Below are 20,527 nucleotides of genomic sequence, written 5' to 3' on the forward strand. Positions count from 1 at the left end.
AGGTAACAGCAGCTGAGACTCCTTGGAACTCTGTGCATGCCTGCCCAGGGATGAGTGCTTCACGTGCTGAGGTAAAGGGATTAAACATCCCCAGCTCTGGAGCTAGACTTAGGGGTATGAATCCAGCATCTTGAACCAGACACTTGTCCATTGTGTGACCTTGGGGAACCCACAACATCATTCTGACCCTGGATTTCCCCAGCAGTACAATAATAGTTCCCACTATCTTGGGTTGTGAGAATTAAAGAGAATATGTTCATAAAGAAACCCTGGAATCCTGGCACTGTTAGGTACTCAGTATTTTGTTACTTTTATTAATCCTCACAGGAACCAAGGTAAGCGCCTCATCACCTCCATGTCAGTCAGCAAACTGAGGCTCAGGGAGCTCTAGCAAGTTGTCCAGAGATTCCCAGGTGGGGAACCCACACTGAGATGTCAGTACAGCCTCTGCCTCCTTGTGGGTGGGTGGGGTGGGTGGGTCAGTGGCTTCTGAGAAGCCCCATTTCTTTCCCAAATGTACCCAGGGACTTTGGGGAAAATGAGGGGTGCCTGGCCAGGGAATGTCACGGAAGGCAGAGGCTAGTGTTGCTTAGGTCCAATGAGGTTGCGGGTATAGCCACGTTTCAGCTCTTCACCTCCCACAGCTCACTGGTAGAGCCACAACTTATACCTGTTTTACAAAGGGGGAAACTGAGGCCCAGAGTGGTTGGTCATTTGCCTGTGAGTCACAATATTTTGGGATCAGGATTCAAACCCAGGCTGCCTGACCCAGGGCTTGGGGAGTCTGATTACTGCCTTATTTCCAGTCCTGCTAGGCTTTGGGACTCAAAAAACACCCTGTTCATCCTGATGCGATCTCATCTCCCTCATCAGGAGTTCTGCTCCAACCCACCAACTCCCATGATGATAGACCAGGCAAAGGGGCGAACACTACTAAGCAAGGGTTTGTGGTATTATTAAATGTCTGAACTTTAGAAAGTGATGGAGAGTACATTATTAACACAGATTAAAATTAAAAGTATATGGTATATGTTTCCATTACATTGCACATAGCATAAAAAATTGAAAAAATTAGAACATATTATTCCAGTATTAAAAACAATTATTCCATAAATTAAAAAGTCACAAAATGAGTGAAATTCCAATACAACTTGGCTGTTTCACTGTTCTTTTGTGAAAGGAAGAAAATAGCCAAAATTCACAGAATAGGCAGAAGATATGAACATTTCACTAAAGATACAGAGGTAGCAAATATGGATCTGAAGAAATGCTCATCATGAAACTTTAGGGAAATGCAAATAAAACAACAGTTAGATAGCTGGACAAACTTACAAAAAGGGTTAAAATTAAGAATGATTGGCTATAAAAAAATACAAATAATAAAAAAAAAAAGAAATACACATTCCCAATAAAAACACTAATATTCTGGAATGTTATCTTTTATCCCATTTATGTAGAAAGACACATATGTACAATATAATAAAGTGACAACTTTTGTTAAAAAAAAAAGAATGAACAAATGAAATATTCACCAGGATGTGGAAGAAATGGAGCTCTCATACACTGCTGGTAAGAATGAAAAAAATGGGAATTCCCTGGCAGTCCAGTAGTTAGGACTCTGCACTTTCACTGATGAGGCCTGGTTGGGAAACTAAGATCCCGCAAGCTGTGCAGCACGGTCAGAAAAAAAAAGAAGAAAAGAAAAAGGTATAATTAGTTCAGATCACAATTTGCTAGTCTGTTTAAGTTAAGCATTCACCTACCCTATGACTCAAACTTTGCACTCTGAGTTACTGAAGATAAACATATATCCACATAAAAACTTATACACAAATGTTTGTACCAGCTTTTTTTCCAATAGTCAAAAATTAGAAAAACCCCAAATGTCCATAAGCAAGTGAATGGATAAATAGTGGTATATTCCAATATAAGAATGTTTCTTAGAAAAAAAAAAATGAGCTGCTTATATATCATTGATGACTCTCCAAGTATTTATGCAACATAAATAAAAGCAGGAAAAAGAGTAAATACTTTGATTCCCATCACATGAATTCTAGAAAGTGGAAAGTTACATATTATAAAGGAAAGTAAATCAATGGTTACTTGAAGGGGTGTGAGGGGCAAGAAGAGAGAGATTATAAAAGGTCATGAGATAAATATACAGTAACACATACAGTCATTACCATGACTACAATGATGGTTTCAGTTCCATACATATGTCAGAGCTATCTGATAACAAATAGCTTTTGAAATGCTTCAAGATAAAAAAAAAAAAAACTATGTCCAACTGTTTTGGGAAAATAGGTTTGGCAATCCTACATTCATTCCACTTTGGCATGCCCTCTGGCGGTCAGTCTTACCTCAAAGGCAGCAAATAGAGTGAGCAATGACTTTCCATCAGAGTCAACAGGAATGCGGCCTGGGTCACAAGAGACACATCTGTGGACTACAGATTCTCCTTTTCTCTCTCTTTTTTTAAAAATCTGCCTGGCTCTTTGTAAGACCTGGGGAAGAGAGTTCCCTCAGCATTGCTGACATGCCCTGTGAACAAGGGAAAAAATTCATGCTGCTCCCAGAAGCAGTTGAGGTTTTCACACTGGACCCCTCCTCAGGGTGCCCTCTGAGTCTCCTAAAACTCATAGCATCCAGGCCTCAAATGAAGACAAGAAAGTCCTGCAGTCTTTCCTAGGAGGCCACGGGCAGAAATGCAAATTTGACAAAAACTAGTAAGTTAATTTCTGCCTTTGTAATGTCTCCTCTGAGGCACAGAAAGTTTGATACCCCCATAAAAGTTGCTTGCCCCTTCATGCCCAAATCTGTTTATAACCTACCCTGTTTGGTAAATAGAATATCCAAGATTAAAGAGGACTTAAACAGTAAGGTCTTTGTTACTGTTCTGGCAATGTTCTGGCAGATCTGGCAGCAATGGCTGGCAGTCACCAGCAATGGCTGGTGACTCAGAAGGTATAAAACTTCATCACAAGTATCTTGAGACCAACATGTCCCTGAAAATGGTAATCCTTCTCTGGAAGCTGCCAGATGAACTCATATGATGTTCTTTGGGCCAATAATAGGTCAGGCCCATGCCCAAGCTGGTCAGAAAGGGAATCCTAAAGGTTCAGGTTATTCCTAATTTCCTCCCAGAAATGAGAGAACAGAGTTGGCTTCCCTGAGCACACTGCAGTAGTGACTGATGCACACTGTGGGGACATGCCAGCTTATAGAGATGAAATGGATCTGGCTACAGAAAGTGGCAGTGACATAAATCTATCAAGAGCCCTGGGTAGGTTAGAGAGTGTAACACAATCACACATGCTTCCCACAAAACTGAAAATTATGAGGAATCTCTCTACTCCTGATGTTTAGATGCATGGGACAACTAGTGCCTCAGTTTCATCCAATGTCACTACACTGAACAAGGAAATTATACATTTCTTACACATTTAAGGCCTTTCTCCAGTGTGAACTCGCTGGTGCTGAGAGAGGTTAGATTTTCGGCTAAAAGACTTCCCACATTCGCTGCAGTCATAAGGCTTTTCTCCTGTGTGAACTCTCTGATGATAATGAAGGGTGGAACGAGAGGTAAAAGATTTCCCACATTCACTGCACTCATAAGGCCTTTCTCCTGTGTGAACTCTCCGGTGAATTATGAGGTGAATTCTTTGGGTAAAGGACTTTCCACAGTCACTACATGCATGAGGCCTTTCTCCTGTGTGAACTCTCCGATGGCGAATCAGTATTGAGCTATTGGTAAAAGATTTCCCACAGTCACTGCACTTATAAGGCCTTTCTCCAGTGTGAACTCTCTGATGATAACCAAGGGCAGAGACAGAAGTAAAAGATTTCTCACATTCACTGCACTCATAAGGCCTTTCTCCAGTGTGAACTCTCCGGTGTTTAGAGAGGTATGAATTCTGGCTAAAGGATCTCCCACAATCACTACATTCATAAGGCTTTTCTCCAGTGTGAACTCTCTGGTGTTGATTCAATTGGGAACTGTCCCTAAAAGATTTACCACATTCACTGCAGTCAAAAGGCCTTTCTCCTGTGTGAACTCTCTGATGACAACGGAGGGCAGAGCTAGAGGTAAAAGATTTCTCACATTCACTGCACTCATAAGGCCTTTCTCCAATGTGAATTTTCTGATGATAACGAAGGGCAGAACCAGAGGTAAAAGATTTCCCACATTCAATGCACTCATAAGGTCTTTCTCCTGTGTGAACTCTCTGGTGTATGTTGAGATGATTTCTTTGGGTAAAGGATTTCCCACATTCACTGCACTCATAAGGCCTTTCTCCTGTGTGAACTCTACGGTGTCGAATGAGTATCGGTCCATTGGTAAAGGATTTCCCACATTCACTGCACTCATAAGGTTTTTCTCCTGTGTGAACTCTCTGATGATAACAGAGGGCGGAACCAGAGGTAAAAGATTTCCCACATTCACTACATTCATAAGGCCTTTCTCCAGTGTGAACTCTCTGGTGTTGAGACAGGTAAGATTTGTGGCTAAAGGATTTCCCACATTCACTACACTCATAAGGCCTTTCTCCTGTGTGAACTCTTCGGTGTATAATGAGGTGATTTATTTGGGTAAAAGACTTTCCACAATCAGTACACTCATATGGCCTTTCTCCTGTGTGAATTCTCTGATGATAACGTAGGCCAGAGCTAGAGGTAAAAGACTTCCCACATTCCCCACATTTATAAGGCTTTTCTCCAGTGTGAACTCTCTGATGATAACGAAGGGCGGAGCTAGAAGTAAAGGATTTCCCACATTCACTGCACTCATAAGGCCTTTCTCCTGTGTGAACCCTCCAGTGTTCAATGAGGTCAGATTTTCGTCTAAAGGGCTTCCTACATTCAGTGCACTCATAACTCATTTCTCCAGTGTGAACTGTCTGTTGTTGAAAATAGATGGAGCTATGGCTAAAAGATTGTGCACACTGATGGCAAATGTGGCAATCTTCTCCAGTGTGACTCCTCTGAGGATAAATGAAGACAAATTCTTGGCTAAAGGATTTCCCACATTTGCTGCACTTGTACTGCCTTGCCCCAGTATGAATTCTTCGATGTTGAATGAGGGCTGAGCTTCCCCTAAAAGATTTTCCACAGTCGCCACAGTCATAAACCCTGTCACCAGTGTGAATTCTCTGGTGCACAACAAATGAGGATTTATACTTGAATGTTTTCCCACATTCACTGCACATAAAACACTGTCTTTCAGTGTAGACACTCTGGGCCTGAACAAGTGTGTGTTTGGGGCTGAAGGCTTTCTTGCATTCTCCCCTGGTGCAATGACTTTTTCTGCTTTGTAAAGTTTCCATGCAGTGGGTGACTGTGTTTGGCTTTTCCCCAGTGTGAATGGCCTGTTGATTCAGATGTCCTGAGGTGGCTAGGAAGTCCTCTGCAACTTTCTTGCAGGTAAAAGCCTCCCCTGACACATGGAAATTGCTGCTCTTCACAAATGAGGCCCTGTCCACACCGATTATGAACGGTTTTTCTTGCATGTGTTGCTCCTGGTGCTGCTGAGTGTCTGCACTGAAATAAAATCCTTTTGCACATGCCCTACACTTGAACAGTTTCTGGCTGTGTTGTGTTCCCTGCTGCTCAGTCAAATGGAAAATGTCTCTCAAGATTGGACCACACATCTCACAGGGGTGAGTCTTCTGGGAAGATGAAGGTTCCTTGGAAGTCCTGACCTGTGACATTACCACAGAAACATTCTGTTCAAAGGATGCCTCAACATTCTCTTCTCCACTCCAGACACCTGAATGCAAAGAAACACTGATGAGGTACACATTCACTTTATTGGAAGGGGCAACCGAACCACAAACGTGCAAATGAAACAAAAAAAGAATAGGAGAAATTATACTATGTCAGAAAAGACAGACTTTAAGTAAATAGACAAAGGAGGTCATTATATGATAAAGCAGTCAATTCATCAAGAGGATATAACAATTACAAGTATATTTGCATCCAATATTGGAACACCCGAATATATTAAGCAAATACAAACAAATCTGAAGGCAGAAAAAGACAGCAGTGAAGTAATATTAGGGGTTCAATGCCCCACTCTGAATAAGAAAACGTTGCTCTTGAACTGCACCTAAGATCAAAGGGACCTGACAGACATGTACAAAAGATGCCATCCAACTATAGCAGAATACACATTCTTCTCAAGTACACAGAGAACACTCTCTAGGATAGATCACATGTTAGGTCACAAAACAAGTATTAACAAATTTAAAAAGATGGAAAACATATTAAATATCTTTTCCAACCACAATGGTACAAAACTAGAAATCATTAACAGGAGGAAAGCTGGGAAATTCACAAATACGTAGAATTTAAATGACACACTCCTGAATGACCTATGGGTTAAACAAGAAATGATTAAAAAAAAATATTCAAACAAATGTAAATGGAAACATAACACACGAAAACTTATGGGCTGCAGTAAAAGCAATTGTAAGAGGATAGTTTATAGCAATAAATGACTACATTAAGAAAAAAGAATGATCTCTAATAAACAATCTAACTCTATATCTCAAGGTATGAGAAAAAGAACAGACTAAGGTTAAAGTTAGCAGAAATAAAACAAATAATAAAGATCAGAGCAGAAATAAATGAAATAGAGACTAGAAAAATGACAGAAAACACCAATAAAAGTAAGAGGTTTTTAAATTTTTTTAAAAAAACTTTTTACTTTGTTTTTTGGCCACTCTGTATGGCTTTTGGGATCTTAGTTCCCTGACCAGGCATTGAACCTGGACCCCCTACAGTGGAAGTGCAGAGTCCTAACCACTGATCACCAGGGAAATCTCAACAGTTGGTTTTTTTGAAAAGATAAATTGACAAGCCTTTAGCTGGATTATGAAAAAAAGAGAGACGACTCAAAATCAGAAATGAAAGAGGAGACATAACAACTGATACTGCAGGAATACAATCAATCAGAAGAAGCTAGAATGAACAATTATTTGCCAACAAATTGGATAACTCAGAAGAAATGAATAAAACTCCTATAAACATAAAACCTACCAAAATAAAATCATGAAGAAATAGGAAATGTGAATTAACCTATAACTGGTAAGCAGATTGAATCACTAATAAAAAAAATCTCCCAACAAAGAAAAGCCCAGGACTAGGCAAAATCACTGGGAATTCTACTAAATATTTATTTATTTATTTATTTATTTTTTGCAGTATGAGGGCCTCTCACTGTTGTGGCCTCTCCCATTGCGGAGCACAGGCTCCGGACATGCAGGCTCAGCAGCCATGGCTCATGGGCCCAGCTGCTCAATGGCAGTGGGATCCTCCCGGACCAGGGCATGAACCTGCATCCCCTGCATCAGCAGGCGGACTCTCAACCACTGTGCCACCAGGGAAGCCATCTACTAAATATTTAAAACATTAATATCAATCTTTCTCAAAGTCTTCCAAAAAATTGAAGCAGGAACACTTCCAAGTTCATTTTATGAGACCAGCATTACTCTGATATCAAAGCCATTTAAGAAGAATACAACAGAAGAAAATTACAGGTCAATATCCCTGATAAGGGTGTCCCTGGTGGCACAGTGATGAAGAATCTGCCTGCCAATACACAGGACACAGGTTCGAACCCTGGTCCAGGTAGATCCTACATGCTGCGGAGCAACTAAGCCCATGTGCTCTAGAGCCTGCGAGCCACAACTACTGAACACGTGTGCTGTAACTACTGAGGCCTGCATGCCTAGAGCCCGTGCTCTGCAACAAGGGAAGCCACCACAATGAGAAGCACATGCACCACAACAAAGAGGAGCCCCCACTCGCCGCAACTAGAGAAAGCCCACACACAGCAACTAAGATCCAACAAAGCCAAAAATAAATAAATAAAATAAGTAAATAAAAAAAAAATCCCTGATGAATAGAGATGCAAAAATCCTCAACCAAATACTTGCAAACCAAATCCAACAGCACATTTACAGGATCATACATCACAATCAAGTAGCATTTATCCTTGGGGTGCAAAGATGGTTCAAAATCATGTGCAAATCAATAAATGTGATACACCACATTATCAGAACAAAGGATAAAAATCATAATCATATGAATAGATGCTGAAAAACCATTTTAAAATTCAATATCCATTCATGATAAAAACTCTCAACAAGTTAGGTATAGAAGGGGGACTTCCCTGGTAGTCCAGTGGTTAAGAATCCATCTTCAAACGCAGGAGACACGAGTTCAGTCCTAGGTTGGGGAACTAAGCCCATGCACTGCAACTACTCAGCCCATGCACTGCAATGACTCAGCCCATGCACTGCAACTACTGAGCCCACACACTCTGCAGCCCGCCTGCCACAACTAGAGAGCCCATGCACCACAACTACTGAGCCCACGTGCTCTGGAGCCCACATGCCATAACTAGAGAGCCTGTGTGCTGCAACCAGTGAGCCCATGCGCTCTAACTAGAGGGCCTGCAGGTCACAGCTACTGAGCCCGCACACCACAACTAGAGAGAAGCCTGTACACAACTAAAAGATCCTGCACACCACAACTAACACCAGACACAGCGAAATTAATTTTTTTTTTAAAAAAGCTAGGTATAGAAGGAATGTACTTCAACATGTCTGACAAGCCCATACCTAACATCATATTGAACATTCAAAAGCTAAAAGGTTTTCCTCTAACATCAGAACAAGACAAGGATGCCTACCCTATCCGTTTTTATTCAACATAGTACAGGAAGCCCCACCCAGAGTAAGTAGAGAAGAAAAAGAAAGAAAAGGCAGTCAAATTGGACTGGAAGAAGGAAAAGTGTTTGTTTGCAGGTAACGCACTCTTATATGTAGAAACCCCCAAAATTCCACCCTAACAAATGAATTCAGTAAAGTTTCAGGATAAAAAGAACCAATATACAAATTTCAGTTGCATTTATATACACTAATTACAAACTGTCTCAATAGAAAATTAAGAAAGCAATCTTATTTTAAATAGCATCAAAAGAATAAGATACTCAGGAACAAATTTAATCTAGGGGATGAAAGATTTACATTCTGAAAATCATAAGACAACGATGAAAGAAACTAAAGAAGACATAAATAAATGGAAAGATATCCAGTATTCCTGGATTGGAAAAATTAATATTGTTAATTTTACAAAGAGCAATTTACAGATTGAAAACAATCCATATCAAAATTCCAATGACATTTTCCACAGAAATAGAATAAACAATCCTAAAATTTGTATGGAACCATGAAAAATTCCAAATAGCCAAAACAATCTTGAAAAAGGACAAATCTAGAGGCATCACACTTTCTGATTTCAAACTATTACAATTCTATGGTAATTAATACATTATGGTACTGTCATAAAAATAGACACATAGACCAACTGAACAGAATACAGAGTCCAGAAATAAACTCACGCATATGTGGTCAACTGATCTTTGATAGGCACAACAAGAACACACAATGGAGAAAGGACAGCTTCTTCCAAAAATTGTGATGGAAACACTGGTTATCCACAAGCAAAAAAAATGAAACTAGAGCCTTATCTCACACCACTCACAAAAATTAACTTGAATCGGATTAAAATTTTGAAGCATAAACCCTGAAATTGTAAAACTTTTAGAAGAAAATACAGAGAAAAAGCTCCTTGACATTGGTGTTGGCAACGATTTTTTTTAGATAACACCCATAGCACAAGCAATGAAAGCAAAAATAAACGAGTGGGACTATATCAAATGGAAAAGCTTCTTTATAGCAAGGGAAACAAAATGAAAACACAACCTAAGGAAAAGGAGAAAATACTTGCAAAGGATTTATCTGATAAGGGGTTAATATCCAGAAAATATCAGAACTCATACAATTCAACAATAAAAAACTAAAGAATCCAATTAAAAATGGGCAAAAGGACCTGAACAGATATTTATCCAAAACATACAAATGATCAACAGGTATGTGAAAAGGTGCTCAAAATCACTAACATCGGGGAAATGCAAATCCAAACCACAATGAGATACCTCACACCTGTCTGGAACACTACTATCAAAAAGACAAGAGATACATGTTCGTGAGGATGTGAAGAAAAGGAAAACCTTCTACATTGTTGGTAGGAATGTAAATCGCTACAGCCATTAGGGAAAACTGTATGGAATTTCCTAAAAATTAAAAATAGAACTCTGGGGCTTCCCTGGTGGCGCAGTGGTTGAGAGTCCGCCTGCCGATGCAGGGGACACGGGTTCGTGCCCTGGTCTGGGAAGATCCCACATGCCGCGGGGCGGCTGGGCCCGTGATCTATGGCCGCTGAACCTGCGCGTCGGGAGCCTGTGCTCCACAACAAGAGAGGCCACAGCAGTGAGAGGCCCGTGTACCGCAAAAAAAAAAAAAAAAAAAAAAAATAGAACTCTGCATGGTCCAATAATCCCAATTCTGTGTCTATTTTCAGAGGAAATAAAATCTGTATCTCAAACAGGTGTTTGCACCCCCATGTTCACTGCAGCATGATCCACAATAGCCCAGGTATAAAAACAACCTAAGTACAGGCATACCTTGTTTTACTGTGCTTCACAGATAACTCATTTTCTTACAAATTGAAGGTATGCAGTAACCCTGTGTCAAGCAAGTCTACTGGCGCCATTTTTCTAACAGCATTTGCTCACGTTGTGTCTGTGAGTCACGTTTTGGTAATTTTTGCGATATTTCCAACTTTCTCATTATTGTTATACTTGTTATGGTGATCTGTGATCAGTGATCTTTGTTTTGGGGTGCCACAAACTGGACCCATAAGACAGCAGACTTAATCGATAAACACTGTATGTGTTCTGCCTGCTCTATGGACGGCGAATCTGTCTCTCTCCCTCTCCTCACGCCTCCATATTTCTTGAGATGCAACAATACTGAAATTAGGTGAATTAATAACCCTACAATGGCCTCTAAGAGCTCAAGTAAAAGGAAGGATCACATGTCTTTCACTTTAAATCAAAAGCTAGAAATGATAAAGCTTAGTGAGGAAGGCAAGTTAAAAGCCAAGAGAGGCTGAAAGCCAGGTCCTTGGACCAACCAGTATTAACCAAGTTGTATCAATAAATGCAAAGGAAAAGTTCTTCAAGTAAATTAAAAGTGCTACTCTAGTGAACACACAAATAATAAGAAAGCAAAATAGTCTTATTGCTGATATGGAGAAAATTTTAGTGATCTGTATCCAAGATCAAGCCAGCCACAGCATTACCTTAAGCCAAAGCCTGATCCAGAGTCAGGCCCCAACTCTCTCCAATTCTGTGATGGCTGAGAGAGGTGAGAAGCTGGGGGAAAAAAAGTATGAAGCTAGCATAGGTGGGTTCATGAGATTTAAGGAAAGAAGCTGTCTCGATAACATAAAAGTACAAGGTGAAAAAAAAAAGTACACAGTGAAGCAGCAAGTGCTGATGTAGAAGCTGTACCAAAGTTATCCACATGATCTAGTTAAGATAATTAATGGACGTGGCTACACTATACAACACATTTTTAATGTAGATGAAACAGTCTTATGTTGGAAGAAGATGGCATCTAGGACTTTCACAGTTAGAGAGGAGAAGTCAATGTCTGGCTTCAAAGGACAGGCTGACTCTCTTGTTAAGGGTAATGCAGCTGGTGACTGAAAGTTGAAGCCAATGCTCATTTATCATTCTGAAAATCTTAGGCCCTTAACAATTCTGCTAAATCTACTCTGCATATATTCTATAAATGGAACAACAAAGCCTGGATGACAGCATGTCTCCTTATAACATGATTTACTGAATATTTTAAGACTACTGTCGAGACCTACTGCTCTGAAAAAAAAAATGTTCTCAAAATATTACTACTCACTGACAATGCAGCTGGTCAGCCAAGAGCTCTGGTGGAGATGTACAAGATTAATGTTCTTTTCATGCCTACTACTACAACATCTATTCTGTAGCCCATGGATCAAGTAGTTTACACTGTCAAGTCTTAAGAAATACATTTCATAAGGCTATAGCTGCCATGGATAGCAATCCTCTGATGGATCAGGGCAAAGTAAATTGAAAACCTTTTGGAAAGGACTCACCATTCTAGATGCCATTAAGAACATTTATGAATCATGGGAAGAGGTAAAACTATCAACATTAACAGGAGTTGGGAAAAAGCTGATTCCTACTCTCTAGATGACTTTGAGGGGTTCAGGATTTCAGTGGAGGAAGTAACTGCAGATGTAGTGGAAAAACCAAGAGAACTAGAATTAGAAGTGCAGCTGGAAGATGACTGAACTGCTGCAATCTCAAGAGAAAACTTTAACAGATGAGGAGTTGTTTCTTATGGATGAGAAAAGAAAATGGTTTCTTGAGATGGAATGTACTCCTGGTGAAGATGCTGTGCAGATTGTTGAAATGATGACAAAGGCTTTAGAATATTACATAAACTTAGTTCATAAAGCAGCAGTAGGGTTTGAGAAGATTGACTACAATTTTGAAAGAAGTTCTACTGTGTGTTAAATGCTATCAAACAGCATCACGTGCTACAGAGAAATCATTCCTGAAAGGAAGAGTCCATTGATGTGGCAACCATCATTCTTGTCTTATTTGAAGAAATTGCCAAAGCCACCAAAACCTTCATCAACCTGATTAGTCAGCACCTTGATCAGTCAAAATTAAGGCAAGGGACTTCCCTGGTGGCACAGTTGGTTAAGAATCCGCCTGCCGGGCCGCCCTCGTGATGCAGTGGTTAAGACTCTTCCTGCCAATGCAGGGGACACGGGTTCGAACCCTGGTCTGGGAAGATCCCATATGGTGCGGAGCAACTAAGCCCGTGCGCCACAACTACTGAGCCTGCGCGCTAGAGCCAGCGAGCCACAGCTACTAAGCCCTCATGTCACAACTACTGAAGCCCGTGTGCCTAGAGCCCGTTTTCCACAACAAGAGAAGCCACCCCAAACAGAAACCTGTGCACTGCAATGAAAGAGTAGCCCCCACTTGCTGCAACAAGAGAAAGCTCACGTGCAGCAATGAAGACTCAACACAGCCCAAAATAAATAAATAAAATTAACAAACAAACAAAAAATAGAATCCACCTGCGAAAGCAGGGGACATGGGTTCAGGCTCTGGTCCGGGAAGATCCCACGTGCCGCGGAGCAACTAAGCCCTTGTGCCACAACTACTGAGCCAGCACTCTAGACCTCGCACGCCACAACTACTGAAGCCCATGCACCTAGAGCCTGTGCTCCACAACAAAAGAAGCCACTGCAATAAGAAGCCCCTGTACCACAATGAAGAGTAGCCACACTCGCTGTAACTAGAGAAAGCCTGCGCACAGCAACGAAGACCCAACGCAGCCATAAATAAATAAATTTATTTATTAAAAAAATTTTTTTAAATAAATTGCTCCAGCAGCAAAAAGATACAACTCAGATGATGATTAAAATTTTTTTAGCAATAAAGTATTTTTTAACTAAGGTATATATGTTGCTTTTTAAGACATAATGCTATTGCACACTTACTGGCTACTATACAGTGTAAACATAACATTTATAGGCACTGGAAAACAAAAGTTTTGGTGACTTGCTTTATTGTGTTACTCACCTTATTGCGGTGGTCTGGAACCTAACCTGCAATATGCCTGTATCTGTCTACGAATGAATGGATTAATAAAGTCTTGTATTTATATGCAATGGAGTATTATTCAGCCATTAAAAAAGGAACTCATGCATTTGTGACAACAATGATGAACCTGGAGGGCATAATGCAAAGTGAAATAAGCCAAAGAAAGATAAATACTGTATGCGATCCCTTATATATGGAATCGTGGGATAAAAAACAGTTGAACCCATAGAAACAAAGAGTAGATGCAGGGTGCTCAGGTCTAGAGGAAATGGGAAGATGTTGGTCAGTTTTATAAGATGAATAAGCTCTGAAGAACTAATACAGCATGGAGCCTATACTTAATGCTGTATTGTATACTTCAAATGGGCTAACAGAGTAGATCTTAAGTGTTTTCACACACACGAAAAATGTAAATACAATTATGTGAGGTAATGGATGTGTTAATCAACTTGACTGTAGTAATCATTTCATACTGTATGTGTGTATATAAAATCATGACATTGTACACTTCCTTGTACTTTTTAATTTTTTTTTCATTTTTTGGCCACACTGCGTGGCTTGTGGGATCTCAGTTCTCTGACCACGGATTGAACCCGGGCCATGGCAGTGGAAGTGCTGAATCCTAACCACTAGACCACCAGGGAACTCCCTGTACACTTTAAATACATACAGTATTATTTGTCAATTATACCCCAATAAGCTGGAGAAAAGAAAAGAGATCTAAACACCACAAGTAGAACCATTAAGGACAGCCTTATAAAACAGCCCATGGTCCAGGTAAGTAATGGTCATGACAATACCTTCAATTCCTGGCATATGGAGGCAGAAGGAAATGTCAGATAATAAGAAGGAACAAAACCTGGGACACAGAAGTACCATGGACCTGGACTCACCACCTGACCAGGGAAAGGGCAAGTAAGATGCAATCCATAAGCTTCACTGCAAGAATGCTGACCTCAAATCCACCCCTACGAGCATTGAGTACAGACTGTATTGGGGCTATGGGGAGAGAAGGGGGCAGTGCAAACAACCCAGCCCTACCTATCACAGCAACTACCCAGAAAGCTGGGGAAACAAGCAGTGCCCAAGGTCCATATGTGAGAAGGACAGAGCACACCTTGGAGAAAAGAGGGTGAGGCAGGATACAGAGCCTAGCCCAGGTCACTGGGGAGGGTCAGTCTCTTACCCAGTGAAGATAAAAGTGCAAAGTTCTCCAGCATCACATCATGGTACAGGTGTCTCTGAGCCTCATCAAGGAGCTTCCATTCCTCCCAGGAGAAGTACAGGGCAATGTCCTCAAAGGTCACACCAACCTGTCATGAATGAGATAGATGAAACATAAACATTCTCTCTCTGAGGACCCACAATTCATCTCCTCACACATGTATTCTATGGTCATCCTCCATCAGAGCTCCCCACGTCAGGCCTGGTGCCAATGATGCCTGATCTCTCCTCACTGTGTTCAGCTCTCAGCCACAAAAGGCGGTGGCCGGGGGGATAAACGCCATTTAAACTCTGGGCCTGGCCTACAGGGCCCCATCCCTCCCCCGAAGTAATTCCCCTGAGGTCTCCCACATTGTGCCTCCAAGACACAGCAAAACATGGGCTCATCTTTACCCTTAATCCCCAACACCAGCTCCTGTGGGCCCTCAGCTCACACTTCCCCTTGATGTGCACGTCATTCAGTTAACCAAACCTCTTTCACATCTTCAGACCTCACAGTTGCACTCCCACAGCTCTACCACCTCCCTGCCCCACATCACAGGCACCTCTCTGGACTCACAAAGGTACTTGGAACATGGCATCCACAGAGTGCTTAACAAAATCAAACATGATCTGGTACAATCCCAGTTCTCTGAGGGAGCCCATAGCCAGGGAAAGCCCTGCCTGCCTTGCTTCTGATCTCTGTTTCAGTATTAGCCACCCAGAACCAGTGAGGGACTGGGACACCCTCTCCTGCCTTACATAGGTTCCATAAGTGCCTCTTCAACCTTCAGAACCTGGGCGAAAAAGGAAGGCAACCATGGCTGGGCTCCATGTGTGCAGGACTCCCTTGTATCCCCACCCAACCCTGGAACCTAGTGACCTCGGGCTGACTGACTAACCAATGCTGCCTCTCATCAGATCCTGTGACATTGGACGAGGACTCAACTCCCTGTGCCTCTCTTTGTCACCCCCATTCCAATCCTATCCGTTCGTTCTCTGAGCAGCTTTTTGAAAACTTTTAAAGCCCTCAAATACACTGCTCTTTGTCCGTTCACAGCCCTCCGTGGCTCGCAGGTCCCTCAGAATAAAGCAACAACCTCTCTCTCTGCCGGTCCAGGCGTGATTCCACCTCACACTCTCTTTACTGCAGTCATAAGATGCACCCCAGGTTTCCCGAATCCTCCTGGCTCAGTCCGACCTCCAAGCCTTTGCACCTGTCGGTTCCTTCGCCTGTCACCCTCGCCCACGCGCCGCCCACGGCCACCTCACCGTCCTGGACACCGCGGCCTGGGCTGCGGACACGTAAGCAGGCGCCCCGCACTCGGGGCTATAGTGTCTGGTGCCTTGTGGGCGGTGAGGGGCCGGAGGACGAGCGTTTACCTCAGGCGGGTCCCTCAGCGCCGCCGTCGCCATCGGACTCGGTGGACGGAGCGGGCCCGGGAGCTGCGGGAGATGAGGCGAGACGCGGGCACGGCGGTCACTCTCCCGAGCTTGGCGCGCGATACCCCGGGCGGCGTCGCCTAGCCTCAGACCTGCCTCTGTGTTGCGGGGACAGGCCCTCCTCTCGGATCTTCTCGGTCCAGTCACTTCGATCCTGACACAACGCTCCGGAGCGCGAACAAACCAGAGGGGAGCATAAATGACCGCCACAACGGGGTCGCCGGAAGTCCCGCCCAGACGCGCACGCGCGGGAACCCCTCATCCTGATTGGCCGTTGCTGCCTCTCGGCCCGTGCCTTCAGGGTAATGTAGTTCCCAGCGCTCCAGAGGCCGCGGCGAATCTAGTTCTTAATGTTCAACAAGGAGCATTGGATTTGCAGCCCCTTGAGGAACGCTGCTGGTGGTGTTCCTACCTCAAAGGAGGGAGGGGCTTTGGTCGTTGTTAAAGGCCGCGAAGAGACATTATTTCAGACTCCATTAAGCCCAGGCAGCTCCTAGAGGATAAAACTATTATTTGCGATGCTCGCAAATCTACTCATCTAAATGGCCGTATCATTCCAGTCATTCGTATATAAAATGAATCCACACATAGCTAGAAACATTGTTTATTGATCTTCAAATGCATGTGGTCTGAAGTGTTACTCAGTTTTTTAAGTTTCAGTTTGTTTGGTCAGGAAGAAGAAAAAAGAGTCCATTGAGGTCCATGACAGAAAAGCAAGTAGTGCGATGTTAGGCTGCCCTGAAGCGGATGGACAAGCAGGAGCTCTGCCTCTGGTTCCCCCAGAAAACGGTTCCTCTGCCTATGTTATCAGTCATTTTAAGTAGTAGAAGCAAAAATGAACAGGATCATCAAAAGTGGAAGAAAAATAGGAACTGCCAAACTAAACGCCCTAAATTGTATAAAAGCTAATTTTTATTTTGTGGCCTTTTTAGAATTGTTACAATTGTGTAATCCTCTCTCTCTCTCTCTATATATATATTGTTTGTTTGTTTGTTTGTTTTTGTTTTTGTTACACAAATCAACCCATTTATTAAAGGCTAGCAAGGTTTCAAATGGTGGTGCTTCTATGGTCCTTCAATTCCTTCAGTTGTCTGATGGCAGAATTTACTGTGACAGCAGAAGTGGTGTTGTAGGCCTACCTATATTTCTTGGGTGTTGAGCTCATTTATTTGGTGATGAGAAAACATTAAATGAGAATTGTGTTTGTCTGCTAGGGCTGCCATAACATTTTAATACTATTGAAACCTTGGGTAGTCATAAGTTATAAACTGTAACCTGCCTTCACTGATCAAACTCACTTTGCTTTTACAAAAACTTGCGGGTACTCCCAAGCGGCAAATAGCCTAAACACTAAGATCTTTGCCCAAGTTGTGTTTTAGGAAATTGGGAGTCAGCTGTGTCCAGTTTGAGCTCGAGCTGGTTAAAACTGGTTAAGACCACTGACCCTCCATCTGGGCATGTGCAAATGTCGGCTCAGTGACCTTTTGATGTCAGAGGGCCAACAGCCCACCCTCAGAACATGCTAACACTGCCGTTTTCTGAACAGGTGTCTCATGAAAAAATCTGTAGCTTACTTTTACCTGTGCAGAACAACAATCACCTTTTCTTATCTTCAATTCCCATCCCCCCACCCCACCCCCCACCCAGCTTTATCCCATAAACATTCCTAGCCTCTCCCCTTTGGGGAGGTGAATCTGAGATTTGTCTTTGCTTCTGCTCGCTTGGCTGCCTTATGAATAAACAGTTTCTCTGCTGCAAACCTCAGCGTCTCAGCGTTTGGCTTGCTGTGCATCGGGCAAATGAAACTGGTTTAGTAAGAGTATAGACTGGGTGGCTTAAATAACAGAAATTAATTTTCTTGCAGTTCTGGATGCTGAAAGTCTAACAGGAAGGTGTCAAAAGGTATAGTTTTTCCTGAGGCCTCTGTTTTGGCTTTTGGGTAGCCAACTTCTTGCTCTGTCCTCACATGGCCTTTTCTCCCCGTGTGCGTACTCCTGGTGTCTATCCCTCATCTTATGAGTGATGCAATGAAATTTATATTTCAAGGCAGGACAAGAAAATTTAAACATAAAATTTTCTGCTTTGGCCTCTCTACCTCCTTAATGTGCAGTGTGCTTCTGCATTACACACTAACTAGTCTTCCTCAAAGATGGGAATGCTTTCTTGACTGCAAAGATCAACTTTTTTCCCCTTTCTTCTGATGCTAGCAATGTAACTTCTTAAAAGATTAGTATTGTTTCCCAACTCTATTGGGGGTTATGGTGACTCACTGACTGCTTTGTACATGCTTACTTGGCCTATGAACTTTGTGTAAAATGTCAGCATGTCATTTTGTTGTATGATCCTGTGTCTCATAAATGTATATCGTTGTGCCTTCAACTTCTAACAGGCCGAACAGATCTCAGACATTCTGAGACTCTGTCTCCCGGGTTATAAACCTGTTTAATTGAATAAAGTTAACTTTTTTCTTCTTGATTGTTAATTGAGTTTTTGTCAATGGAAGGAAACCAGTCTTAATGGAATACAGCCACACTCTTATAATCTCACTTATCCTTATTTACCTCTATAAATGCCCTATGTCCAAATACAGGCCCTTTGTGAGTTAGTGCTTCAACATTTGACAGGTATTATGTTAATAAATGTTAGTGGTAATAAAAGGCAAATAACTTACTACAGTTGGGTAATAAAGAGGAAAAGAGCATTCAACTTTTGAAAGTATCCTCCAATTGCCAATAGATCACAATTTCTAAAATTCACTTTCATAAAAACGTAATTTCCAAAATATGCCTATTAAATACTGTAAATGCATCACTGCTAAGAACTACTTCAAACAAACACAAAGTTTTCAATTAAAACAAATATTAAATGATGCTAAAATGTAGAGTTTAATAAAGTAAATTTATTTGAATCAAATACTTACACTTGTTATCATATACAACACTGATTATTATCCCACCTGACTAATCCCCCACAAACTCATCATCTTCCCTACAAAAAGTTCGGATCATTCTCATCACTGAGATATCCTCTGATACCTGGCAAAAAAAGCCTTCACCTGCTTCCTCTGCTTGTTTTCTCATCACTCTTCCCATCGCACACTATACCACAAACACATCGATCTTCCTTCAGTCTTTGAATTCCATATGTGACTTTACAGCTCAAGAGTATTCCCAGGTCTTTTGCTCTCCAAATGAAACATCTATTTTCCCCACTATGCTTTGTAAATTCAAATAAATCTTTTAAGTGTCAACATAAAGTTTAACGTTTAAATTAAAGTGCTGTTATAACCTACACTCCTAAATCTTGAACATTCTCTATATTATCATAAAATTCCCTGAACCTGTAGTGAATAACATTATATACTTTTAGAAAATTATTTTTGAATAACTATGAGTAGCTTTCGTGTTTTTATACTCTACATGTAATACAAAGCAGAGCTATTATCACTGTTATCAATTTTGAGTCAAAATCTTCTGGAAGATGAAATGACATAAAACATGAGCCTACAAATATATAAAGTTGATTAAATACATGGCGGGGTGTTCTAGAGAGAACTTATAGCCCAGGAGCTACACTCAGAATATTTGTTTTCCTTGCCCAACAGGAAAGCTAAACTGAGAGAGCTGAGTGTCACTGCCAAAAAGCATTAAGGGATGAATGTCGGAAACCTGAAAATACCTTTGCAGAGGCGTTCATTAGACCATGGTGTGGGTTCATAATCAGAGTTATCCAAAAAGATAAAATAAAAAGAGAGGGTAAAAGCAGACAACATATTCACCAGAATGAGAATGGTGAACGCAGCTTTTTTCCTCACCACGATAAGAATGGTGCTTTGGTCTCATGGGAAAGTCTAGGGGAGAGGCTGCTGCTGTGAACGCATTGGATTCTCTGCTTGTGTCTGTGTGGGAAAAGACCCATGGAGCCACTGGTAGACCATGAGCCCGTAACACATCAGGTCAATGAAGAACAACATGAATGCATGTAGTGAGGCAATACACCTTTCTGAAATGACTGAAAAACAGTATCTATGAATTATTTCTGTAGTTGTTTTTCCTCTTTCTTGGTCCAGTTTACTCACAGCAACTAAAGGTATTTATCAGGTGCTACAGTATCCAGCAGAGGAAAGAGCAGAATCCAATGCACTTGTCACTCTGAATTCCACCCACCTTGAAATACTGGGGCAAAGCTTAATGGCTAAGACAACTCCTCCTGCCCACTCTGTGAAGACAAAGGACAAGTTTATATCCAATATCATCTAGAAAATATTTCCTTCCAAAACTGCCACTGTCTTCAAAGACCCTTTAC

General features: G+C 41.7%; 1 protein-coding gene across 6 annotated transcripts in view; it reads right to left on the bottom strand.

Moving 5' to 3' along the window:
* Nucleotides 1-20,527, bottom strand: part of LOC132509551 (zinc finger protein 345-like) — a 38,448-nt gene that overhangs the window by 352 nt on the left and 17,569 nt on the right. The window contains exons 1-6 of one of the 6 annotated variants that reach the window (XM_060130690.1): nt 16,315-16,437; nt 16,163-16,225; nt 14,763-14,889; nt 3,440-5,767; nt 1,533-1,666; nt 1,098-1,282 (exon numbers count right to left, since the gene is read on the bottom strand). In XM_060130690.1, coding sequence (XP_059986673.1) covers nt 3,444-5,767; nt 14,763-14,889; nt 16,163-16,195 — 2,484 coding nt within the window. In that variant the 5' untranslated portion in view covers nt 16,196-16,225; nt 16,315-16,437 and the 3' untranslated portion in view covers nt 1,098-1,282; nt 1,533-1,666; nt 3,440-3,443. Of the gene's footprint in view, nt 1-1,097; nt 1,283-1,431; nt 1,667-2,470; nt 2,542-3,439; nt 5,768-14,762; nt 14,890-16,162; nt 16,438-20,527 lie in introns of those variants that run through there. The other 5 variants (XM_060130687.1, XM_060130689.1, XM_060130691.1 and 2 more) reach the window with 5 other exon arrangements.

The sequence above is a fragment of the Lagenorhynchus albirostris genome, chromosome 19 (genome assembly GCF_949774975.1).
Source record: "Lagenorhynchus albirostris chromosome 19, mLagAlb1.1, whole genome shotgun sequence".
NCBI lineage: Eukaryota > Metazoa > Chordata > Mammalia > Artiodactyla > Delphinidae > Lagenorhynchus > Lagenorhynchus albirostris.